This window comes from Bos indicus x Bos taurus, chromosome 8, assembly GCF_003369695.1.
Source record: "Bos indicus x Bos taurus breed Angus x Brahman F1 hybrid chromosome 8, Bos_hybrid_MaternalHap_v2.0, whole genome shotgun sequence".
NCBI classification, from domain to species: domain Eukaryota; kingdom Metazoa; phylum Chordata; class Mammalia; order Artiodactyla; family Bovidae; genus Bos; species Bos indicus x Bos taurus.
The window spans coordinates 66,969,076-66,993,727 of NC_040083.1; the positions used below are offsets into that span (position 1 = coordinate 66,969,076).

At 41.9% G+C, this 24,652-nt stretch overlaps 1 protein-coding gene across 6 annotated transcripts in view; it reads right to left on the reverse strand.

The window, feature by feature from the left end:
• SLC18A1 (solute carrier family 18 member A1) overlaps positions 1 to 24,652 on the reverse strand; it is a 46,495-nt gene that overhangs the window by 11,910 nt on the left and 9,933 nt on the right. For all 6 annotated transcript variants that reach the window (XM_027549783.1, XM_027549784.1, XM_027549785.1 and 3 more), the window contains exons 5-10: positions 23,089 to 23,172; positions 22,134 to 22,226; positions 19,763 to 19,852; positions 19,484 to 19,527; positions 13,233 to 13,293; positions 13,056 to 13,151 (exon numbers count right to left, since the gene is read on the reverse strand). In XM_027549783.1, coding sequence (XP_027405584.1) covers positions 13,056 to 13,151; positions 13,233 to 13,293; positions 19,484 to 19,527; positions 19,763 to 19,852; positions 22,134 to 22,226; positions 23,089 to 23,172 — 468 coding nt within the window. The remainder of the gene's footprint in view (positions 1 to 13,055; positions 13,152 to 13,232; positions 13,294 to 19,483; positions 19,528 to 19,762; positions 19,853 to 22,133; positions 22,227 to 23,088; positions 23,173 to 24,652) is intronic.

A 24,652-nucleotide genomic window follows, 5' to 3' on the forward strand; every position in this document is an offset into this window, starting at 1 on the left:
GAAGGGATACCTCAGGGATCAGTAGATAATTGCAATGAAGAGGGGTGGGGTGGTATAATCTGATGACATGATCTTCAATGGAATCAGGGTCTTTTTTTCTTCAAGGCTGTACCAGGCAGCATGAACCAGTGGGATCTTGGTTCCCTGACCAGGAATCTATCTAACCTCTGCCCCACGGCTTTAGAAGCACAAAGTCTTAACCATTGGACCACCAGGGAAATCCCTGGGAATCAGAGTTGAAGGAAAATGAGGAAGAAATGACTTAGAAGCAGCAAAAGAAAGCCAAGTCTGAAGGAATGTGTGTGTGTGTGTGTGTGTGCTTAGTCGCTCAGTTGTGTCTGATGATTTGTGACCCCATGCACTGTAACCCACCAGTCTCCTCTGTCCATGGGATTCTCCAGGCAAGAATACTGGAGTAGGTTTGCCATTTCCTTCTCCAGGGGATCTTTCTGGGTTTCCTGCCTTTCAGGTGGATTCTTTACCATCTAAAGTACCAGGGAAGCCCCAGAACTTCCATCAATGGGAGTGTGGGAAAATGGTGTTCTCAGAAAACATTTAGGTCTTAGGGCAAGGAGATGAAAGAAGTGTTCAGAGAAGAGGCTGAGGGCATAGGTATCAGGGAGTGTTTGACAGGAGGATTCCTACGTGCTGTTTCTCATAAGTCCTCTGTTCCTTATCAGTGGAACAGCAAGCTGCTTCCAGGACTGAGGTCATTATGTGAGATGGGCTTGAATCTCCTTCAGTAAACATTCTCTTTATGACAAAACTGCTTAGTCTCGATCCTCTTTCTTGAGATATGGATTGTCTCCTGACCTGGGACCATTATTAATCTCTTGTTCCCTTGGTAACGGTTGTTGTACGTTTGGTTTTCCGATCTTTATCATTGTCAAAAGAAATTTCTTGTACAACAGCCTATATATACTCACAGAAAGATCATTGAAGCACCTTTGCTCCATCAGAGCTTGGTTCCCCATGTCTTTCTTTCTTTCTCTCTCTCTCTCTCTCTCTCTCCCTCCCTCCGGCTCTCTCTTTCACTTTCTTATCATTGACTCCAGACCACCAGGTTCCGGTTCATTAAAGGACCCCAACAAGTGGCGCCTAGAACAGGGACTCTGGCATACGTGGCATTTCTGACAGAGTGACTCAAGAGACTTATTGAGGTCGGGACCTATTGAAGTCAGTAAGTACTAAGACACAGGTCAAATGGCTGGAAAGCCCCATCATTTCTCTACTTTACTTCACTATTTGTTTAAAGCTCAGGGACTTTTGGTTTCGTGCCAATGAATAGAGGCTTGCTTTCAAACAATGGTTGAGTGTACTCCTTGGTTCCCTGATAAAGGCAGTTTTGATTTAGAAATTTGGCACTGGGTCAAAGAAAATGTTGAATGAGCTGCCAGGCAAGGAAAAAATATTCCCATTGATTTCTGGCCCCTATGGGCTCTCATTAAAGCTGTAATTCTGCCATTTCAAGGTAAATTCTAGCCCTCCCAATATTCGACAACAGACAGAACACTTATTACATGAATATAAATTAAATGATAAAACTTTACAAAAAGCCCAATTAAAACAACATAAAATATTTCAAAATTTTCCTACAAGCCCTGCCTCAGATGCTCCAAATGCTCCTCCTCTGACAGCAGGCACAAATCCAAAAGTCTCTCCTTTGCTAGAACCTAATGATTCTAACAACGACTTTCTTGAGACACCTTTTGACACCAAAACCGGCAATACTTTTTTAGATAATAATGATAAGTCATTAACACAGATTCATATTTGCAAAAAATTAGCACTTACTTGCTCTCCTCCACAACAGAGGCTCTCTGAATTACTGGCTTTGCAATCACAAGTTTCTGACACTGATGGTTTCTCCGTCTTTCCAGTTTGAAGAAATCCTGATGCTCAAGGGCACAAAATACCTCAATATGATGGTATTAATCTTTTTTACATGCAACAAATGAAAAAGGCTGTAACTATGTATGACTTACATTTGCCTTTTACTAAAGAGCTTCTAAATGTTGTGGCATCTTCTATTGGAAACTTTATTCCCTATGATTGGTGAACTTTAATAAAAGCTCACCTTAAACCAGGAGAATATCTTCAATGGACAATGTGGTTTCATGATATAGCCAGAGATCATGCTAACAAGAATGCTCGAGCTGGCACTCCCCAAAACCAAATTACTTTTGAAATGTTAACCGACGCCAGACAATTTGATACCATAGAAGCTCAAATACAATGCCCTCCCTTGTTGCATGAACAATTAAAAACAGTGGTCTTTGAAGCTTGGGATCGAATTACTCCTCAAGAAGAGCCTACAGGTAGCTACACTAAAATATTCAGATCAGATCAGATCAGTCGCTCAGTCGTGTCCGACTCTTTGCAACCCCATGAACCGCAGCACGCCAGGCCTCCCTGTCCATCACCAACTCCCGGAGTTCACTCAGACTCACGTCCATCGAGTCAGTGATGCCATCCAGCCATCTCATCCTCTGTCGTCCCCTTCTCCTCTTGCCCCCAATCCCTCCCAGCATCAGAGTCTTTTCCAATGAGTCAACTCTTTGCATGAGGTGGCCAAAGTACTGGAGTTTCAGCTTTAGCATCATTCCTTCCAAAGAACACCCAGGACTGATCTCCTTCAGAATGGACTGGTTGGATCTCCTTGCAGTCCAAGGGACTCTCAAGAGTCTTCTCCAACACCACAGTTCAAAAGCATCAATTCTTCGGCGCTCAGCCTTCTTCACAGTCCAACTCTCACATCCAAACATGACCACAGGAAAAACCATAGCCTTGACTAGATGAACCTTTGTTGGCAAAGTAATGTCTCTGCTTTTGAATATGCTATCTAGGTTGGTCATAACTTTCCTTCCAAGGAATAAGCGTCTTTTAATTTCATGGCTGCAGTCACCATCTGCAGTGATTTTGGAGCCCAGAAAAATAAAGTCTGACACTGTTTCCACTGTTTCCCCATCTATTTCCCATGAAGTGATGGGACCGGATGCCATGATCTTCGTTTTCTGAATGTTGAGCTTTAAGCCAACTTTTTCAGTCTCCACTTTCACTTTCATCAAGAGGCTTTTGAGTTCCTCTTCACTTTCTGCCATAAGGGTGGTGTCATCTGCATATCTGAGGTTATTGATATTTCTCCCGGCAATCTTGATTCCAGCTTGTGTTTCTTCCAGTCCAGCGTTTCTCATGATGTACTCTGCATATAAATTAAATAAACAGGGTGACAATATACAGCCTCGATGAACTCCTTTTCTTATTTGGAACCAGTCTGTTGTTCCATGTCCAGTTCTAACTGTTGCTTCCTGACCTGCATACAAATTTCTCAAGAGGCAGATCAGGTGGTCTGGTATTCCCACCTCTTTCAGAATTTCCCACAGTTTATTGTGATCCACACAGTGAAAGGCTTTGGCATAGTCAATAAAGCAGAAATAGATGTTTTTCTGGAACTCTTTTGCTTTTTCCATGATCCAGCAGATGCTGGCAATTTGATCTCTGGTTCCTCTGCCTTTTCTAAAACCAGCTTGAACATCAGGAAGTTCACAGTTCACATATTGCTGAAGCCTGGCTTGGAGAATTTTGAGCATTACTTTACTAGCGTGTGAGATGAGTGCAATTGTGCAATTAACTAGATTAGAAACTGCTATTTCCCGTACTGTAATTGGAGAAGAAACCAAAAAAAGAGCTAGAGAAATTACTTGCTTATGAGAATGCAAATCTGGAATGTCAAAAAGCTATCCCTCCAATTTGTGAGACTGGGACTATTATTGATTATTTGAAGGCTTGTTGCAATCTAGGATCAGAAACTCAAGAGATGCAAATGCTAGCTGAGACAATGGCTGCTGCCTTTAGAAAGGGAAATGAAGGATGCTTTACATGTGGAGATAAAAAGCATTTGAAAAGGGACTGCCCTAAGAAGGCTAATAAAAAACTTCCAAGAATCTGCCCTCGCTGCCATAGAGGAATGCATTTGGCCAAATATTGTAAATCTAAATCTGATATTGAAAGAAAACCTATTCCAGGAAACTCCAAGCAGGGGACCCCCCAGGTCCCCTTCAACAAAAACCAGGGGCAAATTTTATCTTTTCCCTCAATCCCTCAAACCCTCAACATCTGGCAGTACTGCCGTCGATATACCAGCCTTAAATGATTTTTTCCTTTACCCTCAAACAGTCCCTTCTAAAAAACCTACCGGACTTTTTGGACCCCTATCCCCACAAACCTTCGGTCTTTTACTTGGCCAATCTAGTTTGACTTCTAAAGGAATTACTGTTCACCCTGGAATAATTGATTCAGATTATAAAGGAGAGATTCAAATTATGATGTCATCTCAGGTTCTATGACAATTCAAAAAGGGGGACAAAATTGCTCAATTACTTCTTTTACCTTACATTTCTATTAACTCTTTAATAATGTATGGACAGGCAGATTTGGCAGTACAGATCAAAAACAATCCTTATGGATATCATTGGTACCTGAATATGCCCAACCAAATTTAAATATAAAAATTAATGATAAAAGATTTTCTGGTCTCCTCGACACTGGATCTAATATTAATATTACTATTATTTCCAAACACTTATGGCCCCAATCCTGGCCTATACAAAAAAATCTCTTGCCAAATTGCAGGAATTTCTCAAACCAAAGTACAAGAAATTTATCAAAATGTTCAAATTTACCCATATGAAGGACCAAAAGGCCAGCCTGCAACATTAAGACCTTATGTGATAGATGCACCCCTTAATCTAATAGGAAGGGACTTATACAATGGCAAACTCAGATATACATTCCACATTTTTCCTAATGACCACTGCTCATCTAACAAACAAAGCAATTATTAAAATAACTTGGAAAAATGACGAGCCTATTTGGACAGAGCAATGGCCCCTTATGAAAGAAAAATTACAGGCTGCTAAAGAACTTATAGACACACAATTAGAATTAAAACATATTGAGGAATCTTGCTCTCCTTGGAACGCTCCTATTTTTGTTATAAAAAAGAAATCTAACAAACGGCATCTCTTAACAGACCTTAGAAAAGTTAATGCATCTATGAAACCTATGGGTGCATTACAGCCAAGGATCCCATCACCTACTACTATTCCTCAAAATTGGCACATTATTATTACTGATTTACAAGATTGCTTTTTTAATATACCTTTACACCCTTTAGACTGAGAGATTCACTTTCTCTCTCCTTTTTCCTAATCACATCGGGCCTCATAAAAGATTTCAATAGACTGTGTTATCTCAAGGTATGCTTAACAGTCCTACTATTTGTCAAAATTTTGTAGCCAAGACTTTACATCCAATGTGACAGCAATTCCCTCATGCATATATCATTAATAATATACTGTAACTACAAAAAGGAGAAATGATATTTTTGACACTGAGTAGCCATGATATTCTTTAGACTCCAGAAAAAAACTGTTTAAAATAAAATATTTTTTGAAATTGCAAAACCGGTTCTTCTTATACGTGCAGTTAAGAAAAGGTTAACTTGTTAAAATACTTTTTTGGTGCTCCAATTCTGCCTGGGAAACAAAAACAGGCCTAAGAAAAAACCTAAAATTAACTCTTATCATGTCCTTGGGATACACAGCCCACTCTATCTGTAACTCCAGCCATAAACAAATGGGTGGAACTCAGGAAAAAAAAAAATATATATATATATCAAAAAGATATTTTAAATTTCAAGAGGAAAACTATGTCTGTCTGTCTATCTAAAATTATCTATGTCTCAATGTATGTCTTTGTTTTGGGATAATATGAAGTTAATGAGCTCTATTTAAATTCAAGTTCACATGAACTGAAAAAATATTCAATATTAAATATAATGTTTATTTAAATATAAATATAATTATTTGCTAATATAATTAAGACATGTCATAAGTCATCAACATTGTATAATACTTTTATTATGCCTAGGTTTAAGGTAAAATTAAATTTGTCAACAAAAAAGTAACTCTTTATATATATATAAATATATAAATGAGATGAAAACTTTTAGATAAACCCTATTAAAAATAATTATATTTTTAAAAAAATCTATCTAAAAATAATCTCTTAGGATTGGGGTAACTTAAATTTCTAGAATTGTACTAAACTAAATGATAAAAGTTTATTAAATTGCTAGGTCATTTGCAAATAAAGTAAGATTTTAAAACATTAATTACTGAACACTAACTTCCTCTTACAAAAAGTTTTTCTTACAGAAAAACTAAAGAGATTTTAGACTATTAATAAATATATATATAAATATATATAGAAAACAAATATGTATATATTATAATATATAATATAATAAATATATTCACCAATCTATAAAATGCTAATATACAAGACACTTCATAGTTGCTAAAGAAAAGTAAGATATATGCTTTTAATAAAGATACAAGAAATGGCAGATAAAATGATGAATACAAAAATATAAAAAAGGTTTATGACAAATGAAAGAGAATCTTATGTCAAACGGATGTAACTCATTGCCCTGAACTCTCTTCCTCTTCCTTCTTACCTGTCTCTATCTATACAAATTCTTTTACATGGGCCACACCTCTCCGAGGTGAAACTACACAACATGTTATAACCCACCTGTTACCTTACTTTGCAATAATGAGAACACCTAATTCTATAAAAACAGACAATGACCCTGCCTATATTTCTAAGCAGTTCAAATAATTTTTACATTCATTCTCTATTAAACAGACTACAGACACTCCTTATAACACACAAACACAAGGCATAATTAAATAAACACATTACACACTGAGACTACAAATAAAAAATTAAATAAGGGGGAATACACAGGAACGTGAACACTTTTATCTTCCTTATCCAGAGCAGACTTTACTAGATTCCAGAGCAGACTTTACTAGATTCCAAAGCAATATATTCTTTAAGCCCATAACTATTGTTAATATAGCTTTGTTTTAAATTTTTTAAACTTACCTCAAGGAGATATTTTGACAAGGCAGAAAAACATTTGAAGACATTGAAGGACACCTCCCTTCCTCTGACCATTTGGTATCAAGACGGGTTAACTAATCAATGGAAATCTAGGAAACTAATCTTACAGGGAAAGGGAAATGCTTCTGTTTCTCCAGATGGATCCAACGAACTCACATGGCTTCCTCTTCAGAAGATTCGACCTAAGGGGGCCCCCAACATTCAAACTAGAGACGAAACAACAAAAACCCCAGGAGGAAGAAATTCCAGTATATGCCATGGCGGCTTCAAAAATTTCCAAAAAACGCCGCACTTGACGTCATCGACCTTATGATCTCCCTACTTGGGGACAGATAAAAACCCTTACTAATCAAGCTGAAAACCTGATTTCTTAATAGGGAATGCCTCGGAATCCTGAAAATATTTTTGTCACGATGCTTGCTTTGCTTGCTTTTGTTCCCCCGCTCAGGCTGACTTGATTGATCACACTTATTAGGCTTATAGGGGGGCCTAACACCCCCTTTTTATTGTAGGTTATAGAATGGACAGATATAGGACCAATCACATCCACTAATCACTCAACACATATGCCCCCTCCATGCAGCTTGGAGGGGCCCTCTCATGCTGAGAAAGAAGGAAGACTAATTAACATTTCTCTAGGCTATAAAATCCTTCCTTTATGCATGGGCCCAACAAAATTATGTATTAATGTTAGTCGACAAACATGGGTTTTCGTCCTGCCCCCCAAAAAGGAACTTCTACACATTGCTTGGACTGTTTACTGTCCTGTCCTTTTATAAAAACCATGTCAATACTACCAAAACTCTAGGAAAAGTTAAAATGTAAGGGGTTTACTTATAAAGACTTTAAATATACTCCTGTTTATTGAGATAAATGTCGAGCTAAATCAGGGAAATTAATGTTTATGGCCAATTACATCATTGTTGACTGGGGACCCCATGGTATGTGGGTATCAAACTGCTCAGATGATATTGGCAGCACTGTGTGTGACTATGCGACTCAAGTAGCATAGAAGACTACCAACAGTTCAATGAAACACTTCCATGAAAAGGACTCCTTGGCTGGCTTGACGGCGAAATGACACCTTCTTGCCCTCAAATCGTCCTCGATAAACAGATTGGGCCTAAACAATGGGACATCTGGAAACTTGCTGTGAGCACCGAAGAACTTGGGACTTAGACTGGACATTTCACAGGGACCAATCATAGTCATAGTAATTATTTCTTTCACTATAATCAATCATATTTCATACAAGCCTGTGTTCCACTTCCTTTTGTTGTAGCTATAGGAAATTTACAATTCAATAAAACTTTATGTTCTGTAACTTGTATAAATTGCAAATTATATACTTGCCTTAACCCTTCTGTTTCCTTAAGAAATGAATCCCTTTTGATTCTTCGATCTTGACATAGTCTGTGGTTACCAATAAATCTCCAGCAGCCCTGGGAAGAAGGTCCCATGGCTGGACTTGCTTCCTGGTTACTTACTAAATTGCTCCAGCGATCTAAACGATTCACTGGATGGCTGATTTTTGGCATTTTGGGGTTAATAGCTATTTGCACCACTGCTGCCGTCACTGGTGTTGTTTTACAAACCTCAATTCAAACACATAGTTTTATCTAAAATTGGACTAAAGATGCTCATACTATGTGGGCCACTTAGGCTCAGATAGATGAGGATATTCAAGATGAAATACAGGAACTAAAAACAACCGTCAAATGGATTGGAGATCAATTAACAGATGTACAAAAACAGGTGATGCTAAAATGTGATTGGAATTCTACTCAATTTTGTGTTACTCCTGTTCAATTCAATAATAGTGCCTACAACTGAGAACAAATCAAATTTCATTTACAAAATGTACATGATAATGCCTTTCTGAATGTACAATTATTACAAAAAGAAAATTTTGAAACCTTTTCTAATAATCTGCCCTCTTCCACTAATTTGGAAACTTTAGCTGAACAACTAGCTGATCAATTATCTGGGCTAGACCCACGCGGATGGTTTCAAAGCATTACTCACAGCATCGGGTCTGGAACTGTAATTTTGGTGATTGTCTCGACAATTATATTTGTCATCTACCATTACCTTCATGCAAAAATTGTTAAAACTAAACAAACTCTAATGGTCAGAACACTTTTTACAAATATTATAAATAAATAAGGGGGAATTATCAGGGAGTGTTTAACAGGAGGATTCCTACGTGCTGTTTCTCATAAGTCCTCTGTTCCTTATCAGTGGAACAGCAAGCTGCTTCCAGAACTGAGGTCATTATGTGAGAGGGGCTTGAATCTCCTTCAGTAAACATTCTCTTTATGACAAAACTGCTTAGTCTCAATCCCCTTTCTTGAGATATGGATTGTCTCCTGACCTGGTGACCATTATTAATCCCTTGTTCCCTTGGTAACGGTTGCTGTACATTTGGTTTTCTGATCTTTATCATTGTCAAAAGAAATTTCTTGTACAAGAGCCTATACATACTCACAGAAAGATCATTAAAGCACCTTTGCTCCATCAGAGCTTCAGTCCCCGTGTCTTTCTTTCTTTCTCTCCCTCCGTCCGGCTCTCTCTTTCACTTTCTTATCATCAACTCCGGACCACCAGGTTCTGGTCCATTAAAGGACCCCAACAAATAGGGACACTTGCCTATGGTAGAGACTTCCAGAGGGCTCAGGATTTGGGAGGGCAGTGGGAAATTGGTTCAGATTAAGATATCTCTGAAATATGAGAATAATAATTCCTACCAGACGGGCTAGTAATCGGGCATAAGTGACCATTAACGTAAAACAACCATTTGGCAAGGCTCCTGGAACAGAGTAAGTGCCCCCCTGAGTATCATCCTTAACCAGCACCACCATAACCAGAGGGTAGCACGCTCAAGACTTGAACCCAGACCTTCTCCCTCTGATGGCAGGTGCTTCCTCCACCCACAGCAGCAGTGTGGCAGCACAGATGGCTCTGGCATAAAGAGCTGCATGGAATCAGCAGGATGAGTTTCCTTCAGTCTTACTAGCTTCCCTCTCTCTCTCTGTATGGAGAGGAAACAGTGCTGTCTAATATAAACTGTCATGATGATTACAAATAAACCGAAAGTCAATAATTCACCAGTTACTGGCTGATGTCTTGTTTGCTTTTAATATCCTCTTCTATGGACTGGAGGCGAAACGCACCTTAATATATTTGTCTAGTCTATCTGTGCAGGTGGCAATCTGTTTCAAACTGTAACCATGTAACCATGTATTTATGTTTCATTGTTTAAAAAAAAATTAATGGTCTAGCTACTCAATTGTTTGAAGCTTCCCAGGTAGCTCAGTGGTAAAGAACCTGCCTGCCAATCCAGGAAATTTGGGCTTGATCCCTGGATCAGGGAGATCCCCTGGAGAAGGAAACAGCAACCCACTCCAGTATTCTTGCCTGGGAAATCCCATAGACAGAGAAGCCTAGCGGGTTACAGTCAGGGGTCACAAAAGAGACATGATTTAGCAGTTAAACAACAACAACCACTCAATTGTTTACCTCATATCTGGAAATGGGCACCAGCAGGAAGAGCACAGGCCTGCTAGATCCATCTCCTTGACATCGTTTCAAGTGACATGGGATTTCCTGAATGATATTTTCCTCAACCAAGGTGGCTTGTTCTTTAGGATCTGAGTGTAACTGGCAATTCATTAGCATTTTGTGCAAATGAGGTGTTCCATACTGTATCTCTACAGATATATTATATTTCACAGCATATCTTCAAGGGTTGGGGATTACACATAGCTGTGACTGCTAAAGTGATTTCAACAAAAACAATTATAAAAACAGAAATGGGTTTTATTTCCTGAGTATATACTGTATCCCAAGTGCCATGTTAATGCCTTTAGAATATGTGTGTGTGCGCGCTAAGTCGTGTCCAATTCTTTGTGGCCCCATGAACTGTAGCCTTCCAGGCTCCTCTGTCTATGGGATTTTCAAGGCTAGAATACTGGAGCGGGTTGCTGTTTCCTACTCCAGGGTGTCTTCCCAACCCAGGGACGAATCTCTTGTGTCTCCTGCATTGGCAGGCAGATTCTTTACCACTAGCGCCACCTGGGAAGCCCTTAGAATACATAAGTCTATTTAACCCTGAAAACAACCAGAAAAGTGCCTCCATTTTTACAAATGAAAAAAAAAAAAAAGTGGAGTTTGAAGACATTAAGTAACTTATCCAAGGACACACCCAGTAAGTGTGGGCATATTTCCAAAGCCTGAGCTTTTTCCTCCACTGGGTGAGAGTAGTGGACACAGAGCGGGCTACTTGGAGAGTGTTCAGCCACAGACTACAAATTGTTCCTCCCAACAACTTGGAGAGGGGTCTGCATGGAGAGCAGTCTTTTTCTGTGTGGTCACTGACGCCATATCAGCATCATCGGGAAACTTACCAGGAATGCAACTTGTTTCTACTGAATCGTTGGAAGGGAACTGCAATCTGAATTTTAATACACTCTCCAGGAGAGAATCTCTGTATTTAGACTTACAGATGCAGAGGGCACTGAAGAAAGTTGTAAGGGATGGTGGAGGACAAGAACTCCTCAGTCTCTCACTCACTCTCCTAAGCACTTTCTACTGCAGCCTTGCCTGCTCAAGGCACTGTCTGACATCAAGCCTGTGCACTTCATCAGATCTCACCAGCCTCTCTCTCTGTTTCTTTGTATCCTGAGCAGAAACAGTGCACCCTAACAGAAACTGTCAGGGTGATTAAAAATAAACCCAAAGTCAGCAATTCACCAGTTACTGACTGATGGCTAGTTTGCTTTTAATATCCTGTGGGGTGAAGAAGGGCTGGGGAGGGCCCATTCTGAGCTATGGTTGGTGGCCCGTCTGCCCAAGAGCCCAAGCATCTTGGGGCAGGGGATGTTTATTTGCATTGAACACCAACTCAATTAACTGTCATGGTCAGAGGCAGCTGCAGCTTGGAAAAATCCAATTTGGCGCTAAGAGTGCAGCTGGGAGCCTTGCTTAGCATGGTCCCCTAAAAAATTAGATTTAGTGCTTGTCATTGCACATTAAGCTATATCAGGTCCTTATCAGTTCCCCCTCTGGCCACATAAGCGCTCCTCCCAGCAGTGACTGAGCAATTTGCACATAACCTTCTCTGTTGACTTTCCTTAGGCTTCCTGGAAAGATCCAGGGCCTCCTCCCTCAGATGACTCATGAGGACATCTGTCCGTGGAGCAGAGGGGGCTGGAGGCCCCCCTCACAGTACAGTGTACTCCATTAGCAGCTTTCTAGAGGTTTAAAAAAAAAAAATAAAGCAAAAGGGTAATCTGGGGGACAGTGAGTGGGAAAGATGAAACTGTAAGATTGGTCAAAAAGTCCATTTGGGTTTTTCCATAACACAGAAAAACCCAAACGAACTTTGTGGCAAGCTCAATATCAATGATGGTGATGGTGGTAGTTGCTAATATTCTACAGGTAAAAAGCATTTTCACAGATTATATCACTTATTCCTCAGTTGTTCAGTTGCTAAGTCGTGTCCAATTCTTTGTGACCCCATGGACTGCAGCACGCCAAGCCTCCTTGTCCCTTACTATCTCCTGGACTTTGCCCAAGTTCATGTCCATTGAGTCAGTGATGCCAACCAGCCTTCACATCCTCTGCCGCCCTCTTCTTCTTTTGCCTTCAATCTTTCCCAGCATCAGGGTCAAATTTACCCTCTGAACTCTTAGTACTCTGATAGCCATTTTAGTGATAGGAAAGTGAAGCTCAGAAAGCTGACGTGATTTGCACAAGTTTGCATAGCAAATTAATGGAGCAGAAAGGAAAAGCCAAGGTCGTCTGACGGGCAGTCATTCATCCGTACAGCTAGGTGAGTTGCCCCTCTATCACCCCTGTCAAGCCCTCCCATTCTGTGTACTGGGGACTGCTTCTTGAAGGAACTGCATACCCAATCAGGCTAGACTCACAGATGCAAACAGGAGAGATAATTTGATGAGGGAAGAATGCTGTCCCTCTATGACTCTCAAGATCTGGCCCTGATGATGCTTACTGATAGCCTCAGAAAGGGTCCCTGGCCCATACCTCTGCCAAAATTCATGTTGAGGACCAAGGTCACTTACCTAGCTGCCACTCAGGAGTACACATGGTCTGCAGCATCCAAATAGGCAGTGTGGGCTCCAGCATGGCCACGCCCATGTTGGCAAGGCAGATGGAGCCTGGGGAGACAGTCCAGTGAGCCCCCGAGGCAGTCCTGAAGCTCAGACCCTCCCTCCTAAAGGAAGGCAATGTCAGCTTACCTGCAGCCACCAGGATATAAGGGTCTCTGAGAAGCGTGAGGAGTGGAGTCCCCTTGGCACTCTGAAAACACGGAAAACAAAAAACTTCATCTCTACAGTGTATATGCCTCTCCTGTTTCACAGAACCCGAGAGCATGCAGGCAGGACCGTAGAGACCACCTACATCAGCTCCCTTACTGCAGAGGTCAGCCACCCACAGGTCACAGAAGGAGAAGTGATGTACCCAGTGTCACAGAGTGAGCTGGTGGCAACCACATGGCCCCTGTGTGAAAGGCAGTCACAAAGGGTGGGACAACATATTCCAGACATAAGTCCTGCCTTCAAATGACCACCAAGCAGATCAGAATGGGTTGTCAGCAAGGCTGCCACTGGGCAACAGGTGTCTGGATGCCTAGCCCCTCCACTGATCTCCCCAGCACTGACATTTATCCAGGGAGAACCACAGGCAAATCACTGAGTTCCAGAAGTGAGCCCAGAGGTGACAACTCACAGAGCTGCTCGGGCCTTCTGAATGCTTTGTTCTGACAATGCGGAACCATACTGGACTGGCATTACCAAAGAAGCCTGAACATATAGATTAAAATGTCAGCCTGAATGTCCAATGATAACATGCCTGTCCTTCAAAAAACTCCATTCCAGCTAAATTTAGTCATCTACCTTCCTTCCAAGCACACCAGCAAGCCCTTTGGTCATCATGGTTACCTTTCCCTAAACTCCCTTCCTCCTTTTTCCAATAGGTCCAAACCTCAGGCATTCATCAATGTCAAGCTTAAATGGCCCCTTCTTATCCACAGTGTTCCCTAACTCAGTAGCTGGAACTTTTCTCTCTTAAACTTCCTAAGCACTATGTCCTAATCCATGGTATTTACCACTTTCTATCTTGATTTAATGGTGAGGAGATACCCCTCGTCCAAGGTAAGGAGCAATGGCTGTGCTTTGCTGGAGCAGCCGTGAAGAGATACCCCATGCCCAAGGTAAGAGAAACCCAAGTAAGACGGTAGGTGTTGCAAGAGGGCATCAGAGGGCAAACACACTGAAACCATACTCACAGAAAACTAGTCAATCTAATCACACTAGGACCACAGCCTTGTCTAACTCAATGAAACTAAGCCATGCCCGTGGGGCTACCCAAGACGGGCAGGTCATGGTGGAGAGATCTGACAGAATGTGGTCCACTGGAGAAGGGAATGGCAAACCACTTCAGTATTCTTGCCTTGAGAACCCTATGAACAGTAAGAACTGGACATGGAACAACAGACTGGTTCCAAATAGGAAAAGGAGTTCATCAAGGCTGTATATTGTCACCCTGTTTATTTAACTTATATGCAGAGTACATCATGAGAAATGCTGGACTGGAAGAAACACAAGCTGGAATCAAGATTGCCGGGAGAAATATCAATAACCTCAGATATGCAGATAACACCACCCTTATGGCAGAAAGTGAAGAGGAACTAAAAAGCCTCTTGATGAAAGTGAAAGTGGAGAGTGACAAAGTTGGCTTAAAGCTCAACATTCAGAAAACGAAGATCATGGCATGCGGTCCCATCACTTCATGGGAAATAGATGGGGAAACAGTGGAAACAGTGTCAGACTTTATTTTTCTGGGCTCCCAAATCACTACAGATGGTGACTGCAGCCATGAAATTAAAAGACGCTTCCTCCTTGGAAGGAAAGTTATGACCAACCTAGATAGCATATTCAAAAGCAGAGACATTACTTTGCCAACAAAGGTCTGTCTAGTCAAGGCTATGGTTTTTCCTGTGGTCATGTATGGATGTGAGAGTTGGACTGTGAAGAAGGCTGAGCGCTGAAGAATTGATGCTTTTGAACTGTGGTGTTGGAGAAGACTCTTGAGAGTCCCTTGGACTGCAAGGAGATCCAACCAGTCCATTCTGAAGGAGATCAGTCCTGGGATTTCTTTGAAAGGAATGATGCTAAAGCTGAAACTCCAGTACTTTGGCCACCTCATGCGAAGAGTTGATTCATCGGAAAAGACCCTGATGCTGGGAGGGATTGGGGGCAGGAGGAGAAGGGGACGACAGAGGATGAGGTGGCTGGGTGGCATCACTGAGTCAATGGACGTGCGTCTGAGTGAACTCTGGGAGTTGGTGATGGACAGGGAGGCCTGGCATGCTGCGATTCATGGGGTCACAAAGATTCAGACATGACTGAGCGACTGATCTGATCTGATCTGATCTTGATTTAGTAGTTTATTTACTCCAGTGTTCATCTCAGCACTATTTACGATGGCCAGTACATGGAATCAACCTACATGCCCATCAGCAGAGGAATGGATAAAGAATATGTGGTACATATATACACAATAGAATGTTACTCAGCCATAAAAGGGAATGAAAAGATGCCATTTGTGGCAATATGGATAGACCTAGAGATTGTCAGACTAAGTGAAGTTAAAAAGAGAAAGACAAATACCACACGATACCACTCACATGTAGAATCTAAAAAAGGATACACATGACGCTATCTACAAAACAGAAATGCAGTTACAAATGTAGAAAACAAACTTATGGTTACCAGGGTATAAGGGGTGGGGGAGAAATCAACTGGGAGATTGAGAGCAACACATATACACTACTATATATAAAATAGATAACTAATAAGGACCTACTGTATACCACAGGAAAGTCTACTCAATACTCTGTAGTGACCTACATGGGAAAAGAATCTAAAAAAGAGTGGATATATGTATATGTATAACTGATTCACTTTACTGTACACCTGAAACTAACACAACATTGTAAATCAATTAACGTAGCTTAATCGTTGACTTGATAAATAGGTTTAATAGTTTTGATATGATAACCCTTTCTGCATACACACAGGGATGGATTGTACTATTCAGAGATACTACAACTAAAAAGATCATTCCCTCTCCCATATATAATTCAAAGTAAAGAGGCAGATCTAAATCATAAAATGTACCTAAAGAAGTTCAATAAACCTGTTGACTCAACAATCTTACTTTTTGAAATTTACTCTAAAGATTATCTCCAAAAAAAAAAAAAGATTATCTCCAATTTTAGAAAAATACATATATACAAGATTATCAGCAATATGTGAACACTGAAATTCCAGATGTTCAAGCTGGTTTTAGAAAAGGCAGAGGAACCAGAGATCAAATTGCCAACATCTGCTGGATCATTGAAAAAGCAAGAGAATTCCAGAAAAACATCTATTTCTGCTTTATTGACTATGCCAAAGCCTTTGACTGTGGATCACAATAAACTGTGGAAAATTCTGAAAGAGATGGGAATACCAGACCACCTGACCTGCCTCTTGAGAAACCTGTATGCAGGTCAGGAAGCAACCGTTCGACTGGACATGGAACAACAGACTGGTTCCAAATAGGAAAAGGAGTACATCAAGGCTGCATATTGTCACCCTGCTTATTTAACTTATATGCAGAGTACATCATGAGAAACGCTGCGCTGGAAGAAGCACAAGCTGGAATCAAGATTGCCGGGAGAAATATCAATAACCTCAGATATGCAGATAACACCACCCTTATGGCAGAAAGTGAAGAGGAACTAAAAAGCCTCTAGATGAAAGTGAAAGAGGAGAGTGAAAAAGTTGGCTTAAAGCTCAACATTCAGAAAACGAAGATCATGGCATCTGGTCCCATCACTTCATGGGAAATAGATGGGGAAACAGTGGAAACAGTGTCAGACTTTATTTTTGGGGCTCCAAAATCATTGCAGATGGTGATTGCAGCCATGAAATTAAAAGACGTTTACTCCTTGGAAGGAAAGTTATGACCAACTTAGATAGCATATTAAAAAGCAGCGATATTACTTTGCCAACAAAGGTCTGTCTAGTCAAGGCTATGGTTTTTCCAGTGGTCATGTATGGATGTGAGAGATGGACTGTGAAGAAAGCTGAGCGCCGAAGAATTGACGCTTTTGAACTGTGGTGTTGGAGAAGACTTTTGCGAGTCCCTTGGAGTGCAAGGAGATCCAACCAGTCCATCCTAAAGGAGACCAGTCCTGGGTGTTCATTGGAAGGACTGATGCTGAGATTGAAACTCCAATACTTTGGCCACCTCATGCAAAGAGTTGACTCATTGGAAAAGACCCTGATGCTGGGAGAGATTTGGGGGCAGGGGGAGAAGGAGATGACAGAGGATGAGATGGCTGGATGGCATCACCAACTCGATGCACATGAGTCTGGGTGAACTTCGGGAGTTGGTGATGGACAGGGAGGCCTGGGTGCTGCGATTCATGGGGTGGCAAAGAGTCGGACACAACGGAGCGACTGAACTGAACTGACAAGATTATTGGGCTTCCCTGATAGCTCAGTTGGTAAAGAATCTGCCTGCAGGAGATCCCAGTTTGATTCCTGGGTTGGGAAATCCGCTAGAGAAAGGATAGGCTATCCACTCCAGTATTCTTGGCTTCCCTTGTGGCTCAGCTGGTAAAGAATCTGCCTGCAATGCGGGAGACGTGGGTTTGACCCCTGGGTTGGGAAGATCTCTTGGAGGAGGAAAAGGCTACCCACTCCAGTATTCTAGCCTGGAGAATTCCATGGACTGTATAGTCCATGGGGTCACAAAGAGTTGGACACAACTGAACGACTTTCACTTTCACAAGATTATTAATTGCACCACTATTCATATCTACAAAATATTGGAAATTACTGAAATGCTCAAACATAGAAGACAGCATAAAACATGGAATGTATACAATGGTATGCCAGCCAGAAAAGGAACCACTTTTTTAAAATATGTAGAACATTACCATCCAAAAATCAAAATTATTCAAAAAAGTACTAAAAGGCAATCATTTCTCTAGTCATACTTTTGATACCACAGGGGTGGGGCTTTCATACCAAGGAATTCTCCAGTTCTCTGGACCAACTGAGTGTCCTGACAATTCAATTCAATTCCAATACTAATTACTTGCCTGCAATGCAGGAAACCCAGGTTCGAACCGTGGGTCAAGAAAATCCCTGGAGAAAGGAATGGAAACCCATTCCAGTATTCTTGCCTGTGGAATTCCACGGATAGAGGACTCTAGCAGTCTACAGTCTTGGGTGTTGCAAAGACTCGGACATGACTGAGCAACTAACACTTTCACTTTCACAGTGTGGACCCCACAGACTGAACCCCACTTCAGACACCAATCACAAGTAGCGTGGAGAAATCAAAAGCTTTACAGACAAGCAAAAGCTGAGAGAATTCAGCACCACCAAACCAGCTCTCCAACAAATGCTAAAGGGTATTCTCTAGACCAGAGAAGGCAATGGCACCCCACTCCAGTACTCTTGCCTGGAAAATCCCATGGACGGAGGAGCCTGGTAGGCTGCAGTCCATGGGGTCGCTAAGAGTCAGACACAACTGAGCGACTTCACTTTCACTTTTCACTTTCATGCATTGGAGAAGGAAATGGCAACCCACTCCACTATTCTTGCCTGGAGAATCCCAGGGACGGGGGAGCCTGATGGGATGCCGTCTATGGGGTCACAGAGAGTCGGACACGACTGAAGTGACTTAGCAGCAGCAGCAGACAGGAGACACAAAAACGGTGTATAAACTCGAACCCAAAACAATAAAGTAAATGGCAATGGGATCATACTTATCAATAATTACCTTAAACGTAAATGGGTTGAATGCCCCAACCAAAAGACAAAGACTGGCTGAATGGATACAAAAGGATACCAACAGTATTGTCTGACTTGGCTACAAAATCAAGATCTTTGGATCAAACTTTCCCATATTGTCTGTACTTTCTTATCTCTCTTCATGGTCTGATATGAATGTCTCAGAGCCATCTCTGTCTTGGAGTCAGATAAAGACCAACTCTGATTTTAACTGCTACAGAATGACAGTCTGTAAGGCTGCTCTGGGGGGAAATGTTATTTGGATGGCCTCCAAGGTCCTCTTTACCTTTGAGATGTTAAGATGTTATAACTATGAATACTCAGGTCCCAGTGTCATTGTCATCCTGGTTCTGAATTACTATATATGACTCAGTAGTAGTGGCCGTCGTCGTCAAAGGTTTCTCTGACTCTTTATAAGGCCCTTCCCCCATCTTGGTCCAATATCAAGCCAGACTTCCTCCCCGGCCCCCACACGATCCTAAATATGACCCTCTTGGGAATCCAGGACAGTTCTAGCTTTCTCCAGCTCCACTCCCCTTTCTTCTTGTGGCTTAATAGGGATGGTCCAGGCAAGCCTGGGTCACTGCACTCAGCCATTCTCTCTCTATCAGCAATGGAGCTTGGTATTCACTCACCTCAGGAGAGACTTTAGAAGGCTGTAGGATGCAGAGTTGGAGTGCTAAGAAAGGAAGAGAGAGAGAACTAGTTCAGTGTGTCCACTTACTAGTTGGAAGATCCAGTGATGGCCACGTTGTCAGTACTCTGCTCCTTACAGAGCTAATTCCCTGAGCTGCTTCCCTCTTTCTTACAATGGGGCAGCCCCCGATCCACCCAGACATGTCTACCCGGACACCACAACATAATCCATTTCCAACCTGACTCTCACCTGTCTGGTGCCTCTTATGGTGACTCACCTCCATCCAGAAGAGCCAGGAAGGCCAAGATGAGGAAGGGTACAGTCTTCCCCAAAAACACATATGTCACACTTCCAAAGGGAGCCCCTACTGAAAAGGAAAACAGCCATGGATTCCAGAGGTGAGGACCAGTTCCCAGGGAGCATGACCCATTCATGTTAATCCAGTGAGCACTTCATGAGGGCCTGCAAGGGGCTGAGCCTTGCAGGAGAACATGAGACTCTGCAGATTCAGAGATGAAGAAGATCTACTTTCAAGGGGTTCAGTTTCTAGTGGAAGAAATGTGTGAGTAGGCATAGGCGGGGTGGGGGGGGGTGACCCAAATAATTAGAACATGATGAAAAGTAAAGGTTCCATGTAAAGAAATTAAACTCTAATAATAAAAATAATAATTAAAAATTTTAAAAACTGGGGAAAGAAAAGTAAAGTTTCCATCTGCAAAATGCCAAGTAATCATAGTGCATATGTGCTCAGTTGCTTCGGTCATGTCTGACTTTTTGTGACCCTATGGACTGTAGCCCAACAGGCTCCTCTGTCCATGGGATTCTCCAGGCAAGAACAATATAATGTGTTGTATTTCCTTCTCCAGGGGATCTTCCCAAACCAGGGATCAAATCCACATCTCCTGCATTGGCATGTGGGTGTTTACCACTAGCACCACCTGGGAAGCCCATGTAATCACAGTAGAGTGAGTTCAAGTGGTCATAGGGGCTTTGTTAAGTAGTTAATACAGGTGAGCATAAAGCATGTATGAAGAACACAGAGGTGTCAGAAAAAAGAAGTGTGGATCAAGAAGCAATATAAGAAACTCCCTGTCATTAGAATAGGACTTTTTGGGAGACCAGGAGAGTGGGAACTTCTGGTGGCTCAGCGGTAAAGAATCCACCTGCCAATGCAAGAGATGTGGGTTCAATACTTGGGTCAGGAAGATCCCCTGGAGAAGGAAATGCAACCCACTCCAGTATACTTGCCTGGAGAATCCCATGGACAGAGGAGCCTTGTGGGCTACAGTCCATGGGGTCACAAAGCATCAGACACAACTTAGCAACTAAACAACAACCCTGTTACTAAAATAGGAGTGTTTGGGAGACAGGAGAGTGGAGAAGGTTGAGACTGAAGAGCCAAGGGCTCCATGTGTGCAAATAAAGCATGTATTTGGTCTTGTGGGCAAGAGGAAAGCACCAGTGCTTTTCTGGTGGGGGAGGACCACAAGCTCTGGGCATAGGAAGCTTCTTCCGGAGGCACCTTGGAGGAAGGAGGCAACATACAGATTAGGCAGGCAGCTGATGCCATGTTCTAAGTGAGACGTGAAGAGGAACTGGCCTTGAGCAAGAAGGATATAGGGGGCTTATTCATTTGGGAGTGAAAGGTGATAAAGGAGACAAGGAGGCGCCCAAGTTTTAGCTTGGATGTTTGGGGAAGCGGATACTAACACAGAGTAGAACTTTGGTTCCCTGTCCTCACCATGGGGGTAAAGAGTAGGGCCAGGGGAGAGATGCTTGGTGTCTTCTTCTCAATTAGCTTGCAAACTCTTAGAGGGCAGGAACCACATCTGAGACCTCTGAGCTATATGCCCTTTGTGCTAGCACTGTACTTGGCATGTACATAATGCCCTAGGAAAGACTGAGGGCAAGAAAAGAGGTGACAGAGGATGCGATGGTTGGATGGTATCACTGACTCAATGGACATGAGTTTGAGTAAACTCAGGGAGATAGCAAAGGACAGGGAAGCCTGGAGTGCTGCAGTCCATGGGGTCACAGAGTTGGATACAACTTGGAGACTAAGCAACAACACAGGGTATATAATATGTACTCAGTAAAAGTTTGTGTCTTGTTGGACTAATCGAGTAAACTAGATTCCGAATGAACCTCAAAGAAAGTATAACCTTAGGATTTGGAGCTTTGGATTCGAGCCTAGAAAATCTGAGTCCGTATTCTGGCTCTGGCATTTCTTGGCCGTGTGACCTCGGATGGCTGTGAACCTTTTTAATCCTCATCTGTGTAATGGGGACAATCATTCCTCCTTCACACTGTGGTGGTGAGGATTTAAAAAAGATTATGTATATATTTAGCACAAAATCTGGCAAATAGCATGGTCCCCAGTTGAAAGCACTGGCCATATATGGAAGCAGAGATGAGGCAGCAGCTGCTAACATGTGAAGATTCACTTCCTTGAGTAGACTAGGTGTCTGGACCATTCCCAGCCCCTTATGGGCTATTCAGCTTCTTAAAGGGAAAGAGATTCTGCTTTCCCTGGGCAGAATTTCAGAAGGAATCAAAACATGGTTGGACAGAGAAGGCAGGAAAATACTGTTTCCTTAAAGACCTTAGAAATATCTGCCTCCTGGAGATATCTCCCAGGTGCCACTCACCCAGCACTCCCAAGGCCAGGCCCCCCAAGGCAATTCCCATGGCCCGCCCTCTCTCGTGGTCATCAGTGTAGACACAGGCCAGCATCCCAAGACCTGAAAGGAGAAAGGCAGCAGAATTAGCATACTGTCTCTGCCAGTCTCACGGAGTCCTTGGTTTCGGCCCTATTATATCTCCAGGAGTCATCTTAACTAGAGTTGGAAGGGTTTTACAGAACCTAACTCATAGTACTTTACACATACTGTCCCCAAGGGTCCCCCAAATGCCCACATGACTCACCCCTCTGCTCAGAATATTATTGGAAGTGCAAACGTCTCTGAATGCAGAATACCATTATCCAATGATCCTGTATTTCATATCACTTTATCATTTCCTGGTACATTTCCCTGAATCCATGGATAGGGAGTAGGTCAAGGAAGGAAAACCCATGGATACAGAACACTGCTCTATTCAATGAAGGTGCCCATGGAAGAGTATGAAAGCACCTAGGAGTGTGGGCTGGGCTCTTACTTCCATTTATTTACATGTACAATGGCATAAAATCTCTGCTTCATAGGATTACATGAAGTCATGTATTTGATAATACTTTGCAAACTGGGATGTTGTTACCAATAGTATCAATATTACTGTTTCTATAATACTGTTCCCATTAAGAGGGGAACAGAGAAAAGACCACAAAGTGGCATTAAATTAAAACCTTGCCGACTGCACCTTTTGCCTTGGGCTTGGTCTGACCTGAGTTAACTCAACCTAAATATTACCAGAGAAAGTTACATCAGGCTTAGGGATTTACAGGCCCTGACAGCAACTCTATAATTATCTTGTTTTTAAATCACAACTTTCTGCATTTTCTGATGATAGTTTCCTTAATTTCTTCATATAAATTGTATAGGGTCTGAAGGTATTAATAGTAAGAGATGGTAAGAAATGTGTGTGTGTTTAAGATGTCAGCATTACCTGCAACAGATGAAAATGAAGATCCAATGCCTTGAAGAGTTCGGGCCACAAAAAGCAGAGTATAGGTACCAGAAAAGGCAAACACTGGGCAAAGAGAATAGCAAGAATTCCCCAGTTAGCAAATGGCCTTTGATGGTCTGGCCACCAGTAGATGGGCTCATGATATTACAGACATGAGCCATTATGCTCATGTTTTAATACAGAGGGATTACTGCTCCTTGTTTTCAGAGCTGCTCTTCTAATCCTCTCCCTTAATTAGGATTGCATTATAATTGACATAAAGACTGAGAAACCAAAGAAGCATAAACTGATGCACCACATGGTGGACAGATGGCTGGGTGCCCACATTTCCTGCTGAAAGCCCAACATCCTGCCCACTGGAGTCAGGGCTGAACATGTAACCCAATGCCCTGGACTGAGAACTAGTCCCTAGACCCTACTTTTGGATTCTCCATATGCAACGACCTGATTTGATCTTTGCCATAGCTGGGTCCTATTGGGTCATCTGGAGTGGGAAACAAAAGCTATGTGTACTTGAAGGTCCATGGGTATTGGGTAGACAAGAATATCTTGTGATTCAATCGGATCCTTCCCCTCATATTGGAAAATCTTTTAGCCAAGTCAGATCAGTGAGTATTTATTAAGTAATACTGACCATGCAGCTGTGCTGGACTCTGCAGCAATGTGAAACAGAGACCGCCCAGTTCATGCCCTTGAAGAGATGCAGTCTACTAGAGACTAACAAGTACGTGTGAAACTGAGAGCCAAACAGGAGTATGTTATCAGAGACTAAATTACAGAGTGTTAGAGGTAAGGTTGATGAGTCCAGACATGTCTCATCCCAGATTCTAAGACAACACCGCAGAAAGGGAGAAGACTTGCTTCCAAAATGTTTGCATCAGCAATGTTGAACCCCTTTGCCCATTCATTACAATGGCTGTGCTTATAATCTTCCCCCATTACTTCCCCACATGATCACACCGTCTCCCAAACATGCAAATGATTGGCCTCTTCCCGGCCACACTTCCAATGATCTCTCCCAGGCTTTCTGATTTCAATCTGTTCAAGGTCTGTTACCCCTGTGTCCTCTGAAAATAGTTAGACCAACTCATCCCTGTTTGCCCAGGACCTTCATGATTTTATTTTATTTTTATTTATTTATTTTATTGGTGTATAGTTGCTGCTTTACAATGTTGCGCTAGTTTCTGCTGTACTATGAAGTCAATCAGATATATATATATATATATATATATATACACACACACACACATGTATTTCCTCCTTCTTGGACCTCCTTTGCATCCACCCATTCCACCCATCTAGGTCAAGAGGCATGTGAAAAGATGATCAACATCACTCATTATTAAAGAAATGAAGATCAAAACTTCAATGAGGTATCACCTCACACTGGTTAGAATGGCCATCATCAAAAAATCTACAAACAATAAAGGCTGGAGATGGAGTGAAGAAAAGGGAATCCTCTTGCGTTGTAGGTGGGAATGTAAATTGTTACAGCCACCATGAAGATCAGTATGGAGATTCTTTAAAAAACTGAAAATAAAAC